The sequence below is a fragment of the Trachurus trachurus genome (genome assembly GCF_905171665.1).
Source record: "Trachurus trachurus genome assembly, chromosome: 14".
NCBI classification, from domain to species: domain Eukaryota; kingdom Metazoa; phylum Chordata; class Actinopteri; order Carangiformes; family Carangidae; genus Trachurus; species Trachurus trachurus.
Window position 1 is genome coordinate 30,601,038 of NC_139903.1, and position 14,552 is coordinate 30,615,589.

Genomic DNA, 14,552 nt, shown 5'->3' on the forward strand with positions numbered 1-14,552 from the left:
TTAGGCAGTAACGCCTTAGTAATGCATTACTGTAATTCGATTGCCTTTTATTTAAAGCAGTACTAAAGAACTTTCAGTTTTGGTTGAGTTTGGCGGCGCCAGTGGCCCAAAGCGGTAGTGTTTTGCCTGAAAGAAGACTCCATTTCCCATGAGCACTAGCGCGTAGCATCGTAAACATTCTGATCTCCCGTGCATGGAAATTAACAGAAGACGTCCAAACTAAGTTTCTGTTACCAGCGGATCATTTCTCAGTAAACACACATACAAAATCCGACAGAAAGGTGCCGCATTGCCTGCTCCCTCCTAGTGAAAGTGAAAGTGAAACTTAAGTGAGGCCGGTTTCCTACCATGCTCCTCAAAGCTGCTTAGTGCCAGTGAAGGCGATACAGACCCCCTCAGGCCATGACAGAGGTGTCATTCAACATGTTGTAAGTCGATGTACCTTCACAAAAGTTATGAAAATATTATATGAAGGTTGAAAAGTTCCTTAGTGTTGGTTTAAGTTATTGAGTAATGTAGGCTAACACTTTATAATTACTAAAATAGTAATTAGATTATAGTTACAAGTCCAGCCTGACCTCCACGGTCCTCTCCACTCCTGTCACACACACCTGAGCACCTGACTAACTAGTATTTGGTACTAACTTATTATAACAGACTGACATCTTATCATAGGTCAATGTGTTATGATGTTATCTGTGTTGAATATGATAGCTAAAACCATTCACAGCTAAAACCATTCACAGCTCTGTTTTCCTTGGTGTCAGTGAATGTGTTATACAGACGCTGAGAAGCCTGTCAATCATCATCCAATCATTTGTGATGTTTTGATGTTTCTCTAATTAATAGAATAAACCCACTGGCTATATAAGATTGTTCCCAATAACTTTTCCCCATGTTGGTAGCATCCATTTAAGTTAGCATGCTAACAAGCTAATGCTAGGGGCGGTGCGTGGCGCAGTGGTTAAGGCGGCCGCCCCATGTAGAGGCTACAGTCCTCAACGCAGGCGTCCCCGGTTCGAATCCCGCATCGGGCAGACCTTTCCTGCATGTCATTCCCCCTCTCTCTGCCTCCCCCTTTCTGTCTATCTCACTATGTGCTATCAAATAAAGGCAAAAAAACGCCAAAAAAATATACTTAAAAAAATTTTAAAAACCAACACAGTGGCGGCAAACTATCGTAAAAGTGTCATACTCAGTGGACTTTATGTAGGGTAAACTTATCGATTAACGCATAATGTGGCAAGCCCATGTTAAGTCGCAGATCGATTTAAAGTAGTGGTCAGTGTGAGGGAAATGGAACGGTCCTGAAACTGCAGCCTCGGCTAGGATACTGCAGCTTCACCCATTTGTAACGTCTGTGATTCCTGAATAATGACGTCAGAGGTAACACCAGGTGTTAGAGTGATTCACACTGAATTAGAAAGTGAATGTGTGTGACTCAGTGACGAGGTGCTTTGACCTAAATTGCTGTAGGAGAAATTATAAGGTGTGCGTGTGTGTTATTGAGGTCAGTAATAACCTGTTGTTCTTGTGTGTATCTCACCTCTGCTCTTTTACGTGTTGCACGCCATGTCATCTCACAAAACACGCACACACCGGGAGTATCTGAGTGCACGACATGCCAACTGAACCCACTGTCATCATCAACATCATCATCATGACGTGTGTCTTTTTGTGCTGCAGGACGGTGCCCACAGAGGACAAGTCTTTTGCCGTGGGGGTTCAGTACATGCTGTTCAGAGTCCTCGGTGAGTCACAACCACGTTAGCAACCGAATTAAGAAACATGGTAGCAACCACGTTTGCAAAGTTTATCAGCAACTCTATTAGCAACAATGTTCAGTCAGTCATGTTGAGTCTTGCTGTGTCAGAGTGAAGTTAAACGATCAAGTATCGTGTTCCCCAGAGGATGAACCCTCATGACCGGAGCTTCCTGGCACGTCGAGGGGCGTAACGATACGATACCAGCAAGTCGATAGCATCAATCTAAAATGAAAACATCAATCACAAATTGTTACATGTTGTCATTCATTGGGCGCACCCATATTTTTTCCCGTCTGTTTCCACACACAAACAAAATGCAAGCAGCAAGAAAAGAATAAACTCCAAACTAAACCACTAAAATTGAACTAGAGGTAAATTAGAGGTGAATTATTTAAAATTTTATAGAAGATGCATCAACAAGTAAGTTGCATGCTGTGATTAAACACTCACACGCAAGTGATAATAGGTCAGATGCCGACTCATCACCTGTTGTGACTTGTAATCAGCTTTTCCCACACAAATTAAAGCACAAGTCCAAAAGAACAACGAGTATCACAGCTGCAGTCTCATATTTCACTCTCAGTATTTAGTCTGAGATCCTGAATAAGGAAAAGGTTCACACCAAAATTCTGCTTTGATGTAAACAAACAGGAACTTAACTCATTGAGTGCCAGCCCTTTTATAAAATGGTCAGTGCCATGTGCCAGTGTTTCGGGGCATTTTGAGTAATATTTCAAGACCCAGAGAATATTTTGTACTATGACTCTGAAAACACCAAATAGCTCAAAGGAAAGAGGAGACTCTCTATTTAACTAGGCAAAAAACCATTTGTTTGTACCTTGTTCCATTCTTGATTTATCTTAAGTTGAATAGAGCCTGGTTGCACCAAAAATACCACTTTTTTTCTTGAAAGCTGAGAAAAATGCATTTTTGTGAAAGAGAGTCTCTCAAGAAAAACAGTGATTTATCCGTTTTAATTTTGACTTCAAAAACATGTAAGACATCTGAAAATTTCATTTCACATGTTTTTTCATTGTACAAAAAAAAAGAAAAAGAAAAATAGTCCTAGTCTGCAGAGTGATGCCTGCTCTCCTACTTCTCCTGCTGCAGTTGCTGCCCCCTCACCCTATCAAAACCATATCATTTCAGTCTTTCTGATATCAACAAATATCAAATGGTTGTCCATTGGATCGATATAATATCTGTTGTGATGTAACTTGTGATTTGCACCCCGAGGCCCTAGGCATGTCTCTCTAACAGCAGAAACAAGACATTATTTTATTAACTCTTTCGCGACCATTGACGAGTAAACTCGTCACAGCCTGCCGAACGTTCACGACCATTGACGAGCAAACTCGTCAAAACCGTTTTTTTACAGATTACGATAATAGACACTCTGAGGTACCCTGTGTGTGAATATGGTAGTCCTCTGATATGTAAAACTGTTTTAAACTAAAATCAAAACATAATATTTTTTTATAAACTGTGTGATCTTGGTTTTGTTTGAGTAATCGTTCTCCTTGAATGCTGCTGTGGGGACAGCGTGCAGCGCTGTGCGGCTGTCGGCTACAGTGTTGCGACTTTCTCGCTGAATCTGGCGACTTTCCAAACCCTCTTTTGACAAAAGCGACCGACGACAAATGTGGCGACTTTTACCGGTGCTGTTACAAACGTTTATGGTTTGGAGACTCGGATCTGAAAGCCCGTTATCACGGCTGTTTTCACGGCGCTGTGCAGCAGAGCGGGCGCTCTGCAGCGGGGGCTGTGACCGGCCGCCCCCGCCCCAGAGCACTCATCGCCGGCCAGTCACACAGCAGTGTCCCGGAGCTGCTGCGCTGCGGCCAGAGACCCACACCGCTGCACCGCTGCTCTCCACGCTGCCACACCCCCCAGATATGCCTACAAATATATTTATTTAGCCGTAGAAATGATTTGGGAGACGCCACACTGCAGAGTAGCGGTAAAATGAGCAGATTGCCACTTGACACAAAAGTGCGTTTTTCTCTGAAACTAGAGCGGGAGCTCCATTTTTGGAGAAACCCAGCTCTCTTCTTCTACTTCGTCCTCACGAACGAAACGGCGGAAAAACTCGCCGTTTTTTCGTGGAGCACGTTGTAAAGTCACTCTTCAATCACGTGAAGACCGTTTGTTTCTAGGTGACGTACAGAGTTCGGTTCGACGTGAGATAAAAGGTAAACAAATAGCCAAAAACATGTGGTCCTGAGCGGATGTGCTGAGCAATTAGTGTGGTCGCGAAAGAGTTAATATGATTGTCTCCATCAAACATCCTGCTCAGCAGAATGTGACCCTCTTCTTTCTCTCCCTGTCCTCCATGTCACCTGTTTGTGTGTGTGTGCGTAGCGTTCATGCCTGGCCCGGTGCTGTACGGCAGCGTCATTGACAGCACCTGCATCCTGTGGGGCAGAAAGTGCGGTGTGAAGACGTCCTGCCTCTACTACAACCTGGACCAATTCAGACAGAGGTGAGGTGGACTGTGTGGTGAAAAAGTGGCTGATCAGTAGAAATGAGATAGATTGTCTGAAGTGTGGGTGTTTGTGAAGCCTGGTGTCACAGAACAAACAGGACAAGTGAAAACAGATCCTCTGGTGAAATGAAGCAGAGATGGAGTCTGTCGAAGGGCCAGCGTCCCAGCACTGACACCGGAGCCTGGAGTACGTTGCACCTGAACATGTCGATGCAGGTGCTCATCAAAGCTGTTGTGACACCAGCTGAATGAATTTATCTGAACATCTGAATTAGCCTTTGAATCCAGAGGGAAACGTGCTGTCAGTTGTGTTTGACTGCTCTCAACAGACCAAACTTCACATAGGCCTTTAGTAATGTCACTACAGCCACATTAGCTACACATTGGTAGCAATGGCAACCATGTCAGGTAATTGTGAAATTGGCTGATAATTATTCAGTTCATATGAAGGACCACCTTTATGTAGAGGGTCGATGTTTTCCATGAATAGGAAATACACGTTGAAAGAGTCAGATTAAGCACATCAACAATCATATAACAGGAGCAGCAAATGCTATAAGTTGTAGGGTTCAATCTGTCAGCCCCAACAGTCTTCCTAGGATGTAAATTACTGAGAGCATTGAACACCTCAACTCTAAGGCCCAATTCCAATTCTATTTTTCATCCCTAGCCCTTAACCCTTGCCCCTTGAAACGGAGCTACAAGGGGTAGAGGTTGAAAGTCAACCCCTACGAATTGGGACACCACTTCAACAATCAAACATAAGCAGACATGACAAGCTTTTGCTACAAATCCTGTATTCCAAACCATGTTAACGTAATAAAAAAAAAAAAAATGTAATGCAGACTGATCGGTTCATTGTAAAACATTTATTTAAAGATGTAAATGTGGTGATTTCTGTACGTAGGCTACAGAGCCCCGAGGCAGCGCTGCTCCTCTGTCCAATACACACATGAAGCTTCACTTTTAATTCAAACAAACTAATGCTACTGCCACAACTGTTATATTTCATCAATGAAACCAACATTTATCTCCTAAAAAGAATGTAACCACCCGGCGGTAAACCTTTAAAAAACCTGCGGGTAAGTTAATTAGCGATAGTCTTTTCTCCCGGGATGACGATGGAGGTTGGCCGGCTGACGAGCTCTCGAGCCGTTGATCTGCTCCACAGGTGGAGCTTCACTTCTCCCAAAAACATCAGAGCAAACGTCTAAACAGCCGTCATTTGGATGAGCCGACCGCACATCTCAACATCTACTTTATTGCATGAAGAAATATTAAAACTTAACAAAGTGACGTAATAACAGCGCTAAAGCGAGAAATAAAACAGCTGCCGGTTGCCGCGAGATGCATTCTGGGAAACTTGTCATACCCCTCGGTTTGAAGTGTGCCTCTGAAGAATCTCCGTTTGAAGGGCCAGATAGCCCTACCACTTCCCCCTAACCCTCGTCTGAACCAGAATTCTTCACTTCACGTGAACGCGCAAAATGAAGGGGTAGGGCCAAGGGCTTGGGGATACTGATGGGACACTCGGACCTAAGCGCTAGAAGTTATGGCATGCGGTAAGAAAGTGTTTATTAAGACAGAGCTGTGACAGATCTGTGGGGGTTTCGGAAATGATGAAAATACGGCCAAATACTGCTCAGTCCAGAGAGTCTTGTTCCAGCAATGTTCCTATTACACAACATTACAGCTATTTCTGGAGAGAACCGAGGATTAGTTTTGTTCTTTGCTCTCAGTTTCTTTAAGGGTGAATGTTTATCAGTAACAGAAAACAAAGTTTTGACAAAATAATTTAAAACTATAGGTGGTTCCTGCAACCACCTACAATTTGGATCCTCACACTGAAGAGCATCAGAGGTAGAGACAAAAAGACTAACAGACAATCAACACCCATGCAGCACTCCAGGCATGTTTTTTTGATTAATTTAAAGCTATGTTAGGGTCAGAGATAGCAGTTAATGGAAAATATATCACTAAGAGACAAGTCATCTAAAAATTAATGATCCACAAGCTTCTTAAAAGTTCTTTTAACAATAAAACAAGGTTTCACTTTTCCTTGCTAAACATTTCTGATACAAGCAATCAGGCAGTGGTCACTTAAATCAAGTGGGAGAACCCCAGAGGATTTAAAATGATGTCTGCTGTTGGTTAAGATGAGGTCCAAGAAGGTTAGTTGGATCAGGCCTTGATGGAGCAGAGAGTTGTGTAAGATTTAGGTCAATACACAGTAATATTATTTCTGAGGAAAGATGAGATGACATCAGATGAGCTTGATCGGAAATGGCAGTTGACAGTGCTGAGGGAGGACGATGTTTTTCACAGTTAGCACTGTTCCCCGAGGAGGCACTTGAGGCAAGATTTTTCAAATTCTTTTCGACAGATACAGCGCTAACAACAGTCACAGAGAAACTTTCCTTAGCTAAAATGGTTACACCTCCACCTGGTTGGCTCTGATCTGTCAGTCCTAAAAACATTTTATCAGGGCTCTTCAACGTTTTTTCAAGCCAAGGTCCCCAAACTCATGAGGAAATGGAACAGAGACCCCCTGCTATATACAGTATAGTACCATGTTTAAACTAACCATGTTATTTGGCATTTAATACTAAGCTGTTCAAACAATACACACGTTCATCTCCAGGTACAGTGAGTAGGGGGGCCGTGCCACTGCCATTTATAAACACACCTTGTTAACTGATACCAAGCCCAATATCAACAATGTGTCAGCTGCATGATCACCAGCAGACATGCTATTGAAATGGACGTTTTTATTTTAAATATGAATGTGGAAACCAAAAGAAATGATAAAAAAATTTCTAATCAACCGAACGTTTCGAGACCCAGCCCGGCTGCAGTACCCCCATGGGTCCACTAGAGGTCGCAGACCTCTGAGTGTGTCTAGAATAGATAAGTTAGGGAAGACCAGGGTCAGTCATTCTAATAAATGGTAGCATCGTTCTCAACATTGTGATGTTTTTATTAAAGGGATAGTTCACCCAAAATTGAAATTTCACTCATTATCTACTCCCCCTCATGTCGACTAAGGGCTGGGAGAAGTTTCAGAGTCCTCCGTGGCTTCTCTGAGTTACAGGGGGTCTCGGCGTAGCAGTGCATGTCCATATAACGGTTGCAAATGGATACCAACTGTCTTCGTAACAAAAAGACACACCAAAAAACATCCAAATACCTCCATGCTGCTCGTATGTAATGTCCTTCTTGTATTGAAGCCCCGAAATGCGAAATTGTCCCGAAAAAAATTAAATAAGTCTATATTTCAAGCTTGTTTTGTAGCGGAAGCTTCTTGAAGCTCCTCTTCCCGGTTCGTCAAATTTGGACGAACTGGGAAGAGGACAGACCCTGGTTAGTCCAAATTTGACGAACCGGGAAGAGAAGCTTCCGCTACAAACAAGCTTGAAATATAGACTTATTTAATTTCTTTCGGAACAATTTCGCATTCGACGGACATTACATACGAGCAGCATGGAGGTATTTGGATGTTTTTTGGTGTGTCTTTTTGTTACGAAGACAGTTGGTATCCATTTGCAACCGTTATATGGACATGCACTGCTACGCCGAGACCCCCTGTAACTCAGAGAAGCCACGGAGGACTCTGAAACTTCTCCCAGCCCTTAGTCGACATGAGGGTGTGTAGATAATGAGTGAAATTTCAATTTTGGGTGAACTATCCCTTTAATTCACCCCTTACTCAGCCAATCAGGCAGGAGTGTGATCAGCGTGTGAGAATCCTGCTGAATTATTATAGATCTCTGAGTTCTGGTTCTCTGGAGGATTTGAGGGTGGACTTGGATGAGTCCCTGATTCCCTGTGTGCTTTGTTGTTGCAGGTTTCTGGGTCTGCAGGTGGTCTTCGTGTGCGGGGGTCTGCTCTGCTTCATACTGACCATCGTGGTGCTTCGTAGAAGAGCAGGCTGCCAGATGCCTGAGCCGGGCAGTAAAGGAGGCTACGAGCTGGTCAACGGCCAGAAACCAGCAGAGAACAGTTCATCTAAAGAGAAAGAACTGGAAGGCATCAAGACCTGAAGAGGACCAGGAGAGTACGCGGGAGTGAAGATGTTTTCGTGGACTCAATTATCCTGAGCCTCACTAAAGGCCAAGTCAGCCAAGGCCAACAAGCTTTTAAATTCTATTTTTGTACATTCAGATACTTGGCACACTCAGTTAACGTTTCCTGTGACGTAGAAACTGTTTTATAAGATGAGCCCATATAACCGTCCCCAGCTAGATAAGCTGCTGAGGTTTAATAAGCTGCAATTCCTCTGGCAACCACTGGATGCTGCTCCGAGCTGACTGTGAATGTCCCGCCATCCTCAGGGTACTGAAGTGACCTCAGTTACTCTGCTCTTTGTTAGCAACATTAGCAGCCATATCAATAGCCTTATCAATAATAATCTACTGGCAAACATGTTAGCAGGGACATTAGCCGCAGTGTTAGCAGTCATGTAAATAGGCTTATTAGCGACACAATATTAGCAACTGTACTTGCAGCCGCTTTGCAGGAAAAAAAATATTAGTAGCCAAACTAGCCATAAAAAAGCCATAGTAGCCCGGTTGGTCAGATAGCAGCTATGCAAGCAGCCACAATAATATTTAGCAGTGATGTTAGCAACTTTTGTTAGCTCTACTTAGCAGCCATGTTAGCCACATTAGCGGCCATGTTAGCAGTTGCTGCTGCTTGAAGGTTTTAAGCTGCAATCATGTGAGGTAGGCTATAAAAACAATGTGCAAGTGTCTGTGAACTTGACCCTTAAACTGTGACACTTTCTCTGCTGTGGTGAAACTTTTTAACGATTGAATTTTGGAAACGAAACTTTTCTGTGAAAATCACAATTATATATTTTTTAATTGTATAAAGACACTTTCCAGAGATGATTTTTATATGTTGGTTGTTTAAACAAGGGTTTTTGTTTGTTTTTTCACTTAAATATATTCAAGTTTAATTTTTTTTGACTCTTCACAGCTGTTGGGTGGAGTATATACAGTGTATATGTATGTATATATACACACACACACACAGTAACAGCAAATTGTGTATATATACTGTTAGTGTGTGCTGAGAGGAGCTCAGTAACATATTCAGTCTGTGGTATAAGGGCCAGGAGCCTCTGTGCTTCCGGCTCTGTTGTATCTTGAGCCAGTTGCTGTTTTGATGAGTGTTTTTAATTTCTAACTGTGAGCGTCTCTCACACACAATTTTTTTTATAAGTTTGAATAAAACTCTGATCAAAGATGATCTTTACAACCTGGATTTGTTCTTTTCTCAGAATGTCACGTTGAAAGTCCCATTGAGTGACACTTCATTTTACAGGAAGGGACGTGTCTCAAAGGTTTTGTTATGACATTGAAACATTCTGTTAGTTCACAGCTGAATTTCAGGGAATGATACTGAAAATGAAATGAAGTTCTGAAGAACAACGCGTCTGCGACAGTTTCACTGCAACACGTCTTCCTGACAGATGTCCTCCAGATGACGATGACGATGATTTCATAACTGAACATCTTCATCCAGTGTTTGTGCCAAACATTCCTGGAGACAAGTCAAGGCAGCAGCTCGAAATCGTCATGGTAACAGGTTCAGACTTGTTGCTGGTATTACACAACTGTCAATCACTTCAAACACGTTTACTCCACTTAAGCAGACGAGTCAGCTCAGTTCATTTTAATTGCATAGAACCAAACCACAACACAACATTATCTGAAGTCTCTTTACAGGGGGAGGGGGGCAAACCTCCCCTAACAGGAAGAAACCAGGCTCAGAGTGGGGCCAAAGGGGGGCAACTAGCTAAGTAATAAATGGATGAATAGTAGGGCTGCCAATTGGTTACAATATGTTATTAGTATAAATTACAAATAATCACATTTTTTCTTAACTCATCTGAAAGGGATGTTTACCAGTGTTTAATAAAGGATGCTGCTGTATTAAAATGTAACTTTGATTACATGAATGAAAAATAATTACAGATATTGTCCAGAAACCCTCAAAGGCATAAAACAATATGCACCAATAATAACCAAATGGACTCTGGCAACTGATTTAGACTATGGGTCAAGGTCAATATGACAGAGTGTGTGTCGTCCATCAAAAATAAATACATAATCAGGGTTCCCCACTTCTGGGAAAACTTCCTGGAAAAGGCATGGAAAACCTCACTAAGGATTTATTTTCTTTAAAAAAAAAAGTGCCTATTGAGTATAGAGACTTTGAGTTGATGAGTGTTTCCAGTGTTGGACCCCATGTTTGTGTTGTTCTATGATAAATTCATAGGAATTTCTAAGCATGTAACTGTAAGAGATTATTGCATAACTTTGAGCCATAGACTGCACATCTTTAAATCAGACTTCTGGGGCTGGGAGAGGAAGAAACATAGAAACAAAAATGTACAAAATAAGGTACAACTGTCGAAAAGAACATGAACGGGACAGAGGATGTGTAATAACATGTCTGTCAGACTGGAGCTGCTGAAAATGTCCTGAAAAATGATTTCAAGAAAAGAGTGGGAACCCTGATAATGCAAATTCACTTTAATTTATTTAAGGTGTCATTGCAATAACTGAGTCAGAACTAATATTTAGCAGAATAGAACTAGCGCCGTCGGAGGCGCGTCAGGCGGAAACGCCCTGCAGGTAGCTGCTACCTGTGCTTACATCTTAATAATAAAATAGATCTGGATCAATACAGAAAAAACAGTTTTAAGCCTATTATGCATACGTTTGCATATGTTAAAGGGAGAGTAGCATTTTTTTAAAGTGGGGTTGTATGATCTACAAATAGCCCCTAAGTACTTTAATTGCAGTAGAAGACTCTCTGGCTGCACTCCTCCCGTTAGCAACGCCAGCCCATAGCCCTGCCCAGAGATTTACAACATACAGTGTTGTGAACAGACCCAAAGAAACGGCCTATTTTCACGGCCTAAAAGAGGTTTTACCTGAAAAAAAATACACAGTTTGATTGTTCGCTATGCGTTTTTCCTGCACTTTGAGGGGCTGGAAAAAATTATATTATAGCAAACAATGGACCTGTGTATTTTTTTTCAGATAAAACCTCTTTTAGGCCACGAAAATAGGCCGTTTCTTTGGGTCTGTTCACAACACTGTATGTTGTAAATCTCTGGGCAGGGCTATGGGCTGGCGTTGCTAACGGGAGGAGTGCAGAGAGTCTTCCACTGCAATTAAAGTACTTAGGGGCTATTTGTAGATCATACAACCCCACTTTAAAAAAAAATGCTACTATCCCTTTAATGTAATTGTAATGAGCTAATAACAGAAGAGCTGTGGGGCCAAAATGCATCATGGAGGCCCAGTGTGTGTTCTTCCACCTGCTGCTGGACGACTGATCATTGATCAATGGGTTTGATCGGCTGTTTTCCTCCGACCCTGACAGTCACACACGTTGTCAGTCACCTCATGACACTGAAGAGACAGGAAACGGTGCAAAGGTCTTTCATCATCACCAGGACATGAGACGTCTGCTGAGGAAGAGGAAGTGAAGAGACTGTGTGTCTGCCAATCAGCTGATCTGTGTGTGTGTGTGTGTGTGTGTGTGTGTGTGTGTGTGCGTGCGTGCGTGCGTGTGTGTGTGTGTGTGTGTGTGTGTGTGTGTTTTGAGTAAAATACTAGTATGTATCTCCATGTTTAAATGTCAGTCTTTCCTGCAGATGAACTGAGTGATGTATTTCACAGATGTTCCTGTGGAGCCAGTATGCAGCACTGGGACATGGTCTATCAGGAGCCCCTCTTCCTGTCTGGGGGCCCCCAGTATCTGCTCTGTTTCCTTAACGTACGTGTGTCCAAGTGCATATCTGTCTCTCCCTCTGACCTCTGACCTCAGCTGGTTTTTGTCTCCAGTTGACATGATGCTATTTCCAGCGGCAGCACAGGAGGCTGTACGGTCGTCTCATAAACAACTGAATATCAGTTATGTCTCATCTTGTCTCATGTGTGGGAATGTCCTCTGTGACTGCACAGACGGCAGCCTGGCGGGACAAACTTCCCTCAAACTGGTTTAAGTTACTTACAGTGAGATCAGGTGGATGTTAAAGGGATAGTTCAACATTTTGGCAAATTGGCCCATTGCCATAATCCCTATAGTCATAGCAGTAGGTTTGTTACCTTTATTTGTCGGTGCAAGCTGTTTTTAGAACGGTGGAGCAGAGCCGTGAGCTGCTCAGAGCTACGCTACGGAGGCTCATGGGATTTCTTGGTTTCCCTTATCAAACTCATCAAATACACAATCCAACAACTCCACAACGCTCTGGTGGACAAGTTGTGACCTGCACATTCACCACGCTATGAGGTAATAACAGAACGTTATGAGACAGAGTTGTTTTAGAGGAAAATTTATGCAAAACCGCTGATGCACGTTGCGTTCAGGGACAGTTTTTCAGCAAGCAGTCTCTGTATTTCCCTCTAAAACAACTCTGTCTGGTAACGTTGTGTTATTATCTCATAGCGTGGTGAATGTGCAGGTCACAACTTGTCCACCTTTTGAAGTTGTTGGATTGTGTATTTGATGAGTTTGATGAGGGAAACCAAGAAATCCCATGAGCCTCCGTAGCGTAGCTCTGAGCAGCTCACGGCTCTGCTCCGCCGTTCTAAAAATAGCTTGCACCGACAACTAAAGGTAACGAACCTACTGCTATGACTACAGGGATTATGGCAATGGGCCAATTTGCCAAAATGTTGAACTATCCCTTTAACTCCTCAGGTCCAATGTAATATTCACAATTATATTGTATTAATCTGTTGGTTCGTCACAATGATGATAGTGTACCAGTATGCTAGTACTATAGCATACCACTGTGCTATGTTCCTATTATTTCTATGGTTATGGTGGTGTTTTTGGTTCAGCTGCAGTCTGTGACCTGTGAGGTTTTTCCTGAGCATGTGTTGCCCTCTGCTGGAGACGGAGAGGAGATGCAGGTACATTTCTTTGTTTCATTGTTTGGCATTCCAAATCTCTGTGTGTGCGTGTGCATTGTTCATTCGGAAATGTGAGGGAGTTGAACCCGTAAAATTCTCCATAACGTTCCACACCCTTCTGAGAGGTTCTGGTTCTGGCTCAGCCAAGTTTTAACTCACACTGAAGCTGCCTCTTTAATCCAGACAGCGAGACACAGACACAGAGAGAGAGAGAGGTTTCATGTTACAACAGACTCTGTCAGCTCACTGAATTCTGGGAAGTTCAGAAACCTCAGGAATCTGCCAGTGTGGAAAATGAAAACCACATGTGTGCACGACACAGACTCTCTCCATTCACATGGAAATTTACTCAGACCATCAGGCTAATATGAAAATTTTATCTGACATTCAGTTGAACATGTGATACTTTAACACACTAAAACATATTTTTTCCAGCTGATCATCAATAGTGGATCATTAGCGTTATCAATTACATATGAGGTGATGCAGGAGCTCCATCAGATGATCGACCTGCTCCACTTCTGACTGCAGGACCAGTGACTTCTTACACTGCAAAAACTCAAAATCTTACCAAGTATATTTGTCTTATTTCTAGTCAAAATGTAATTTCTAGTCAAAACAAATCTCATTCTACTTAAAATAAGACTCAACACATTAAAAAGTAACTTGTTTTTTAAAGTTCTTTAAAGCATATTTTCACTTGAAATAAGTAGAAAAAATCTGATAGTGGAGCAAGTTTTTCTTTCTTATTACAAGCACAAAAAACTTGCTTTCACTGGCAGATTTTTCTACTTATTTTAAGTCAAAATTTGTTTGAAACAAGTGAAAATTAAATAAAAACAAGTACATTTTTAGGTGATGATTCATATTCTAAATGGAAAGAGATTAGTTTTGACTAGAAATGAGACATTTTGATAAGAAATAAGACAAATATTCTGGGGGAGATTTGGAGTTTTTGCAGTGTGAGTGTGTGTTCCTGTTGCAGGAACATGTAATGATGCCGTAACCTGTGACCTGTGCCATCTATCTGCTGCCGGGCCTTAGAACCACTATTCTGTTGACTCAGTTTTGTGTGGTTGACTTTCAGACAGTCGAGACTCAGGTCAGAAACACACACATGGAAAATCACTTTGGTGCGAAAGTGTGAACTTGGAAAACAGACAGCGTTCCACGTTCTCCTCTCCAGCGGGAGGAGGAGTCATGTGATCAGAGCTGAACATGTGGAGAGACGATCAGCTTCACATCAGACCAGCCAAAACCTGAACTTCACTGTGCTCACTGTTCTCCTCAGACTGCATCACCACCACCCTCTGCTGGTGGTAACACCCTTTTTTTTTCTGTGGCACTTTCCTCTTGACGCTTCAT

General features: G+C 42.4%; 1 protein-coding gene across 3 annotated transcripts in view; it reads left to right on the forward strand.

Moving 5' to 3' along the window:
* slco2b1 (solute carrier organic anion transporter family, member 2B1) overlaps positions 1 to 9,210 on the forward strand; it is a 54,427-nt gene extending 45,217 nt beyond the window's left edge. For all 3 annotated transcript variants that reach the window (XM_083987154.1, XM_083987153.1, XM_083987155.1), the window contains 3 exons: positions 1,687 to 1,751; positions 4,128 to 4,248; positions 8,096 to 9,210. In XM_083987154.1, coding sequence (XP_083843280.1) covers positions 1,687 to 1,751; positions 4,128 to 4,248; positions 8,096 to 8,291 — 382 coding nt within the window. In that variant the 3' untranslated portion in view covers positions 8,292 to 9,210. The remainder of the gene's footprint in view (positions 1 to 1,686; positions 1,752 to 4,127; positions 4,249 to 8,095) is intronic.
* Positions 9,211 to 14,552: the final 5,342 nt, after the last annotated feature.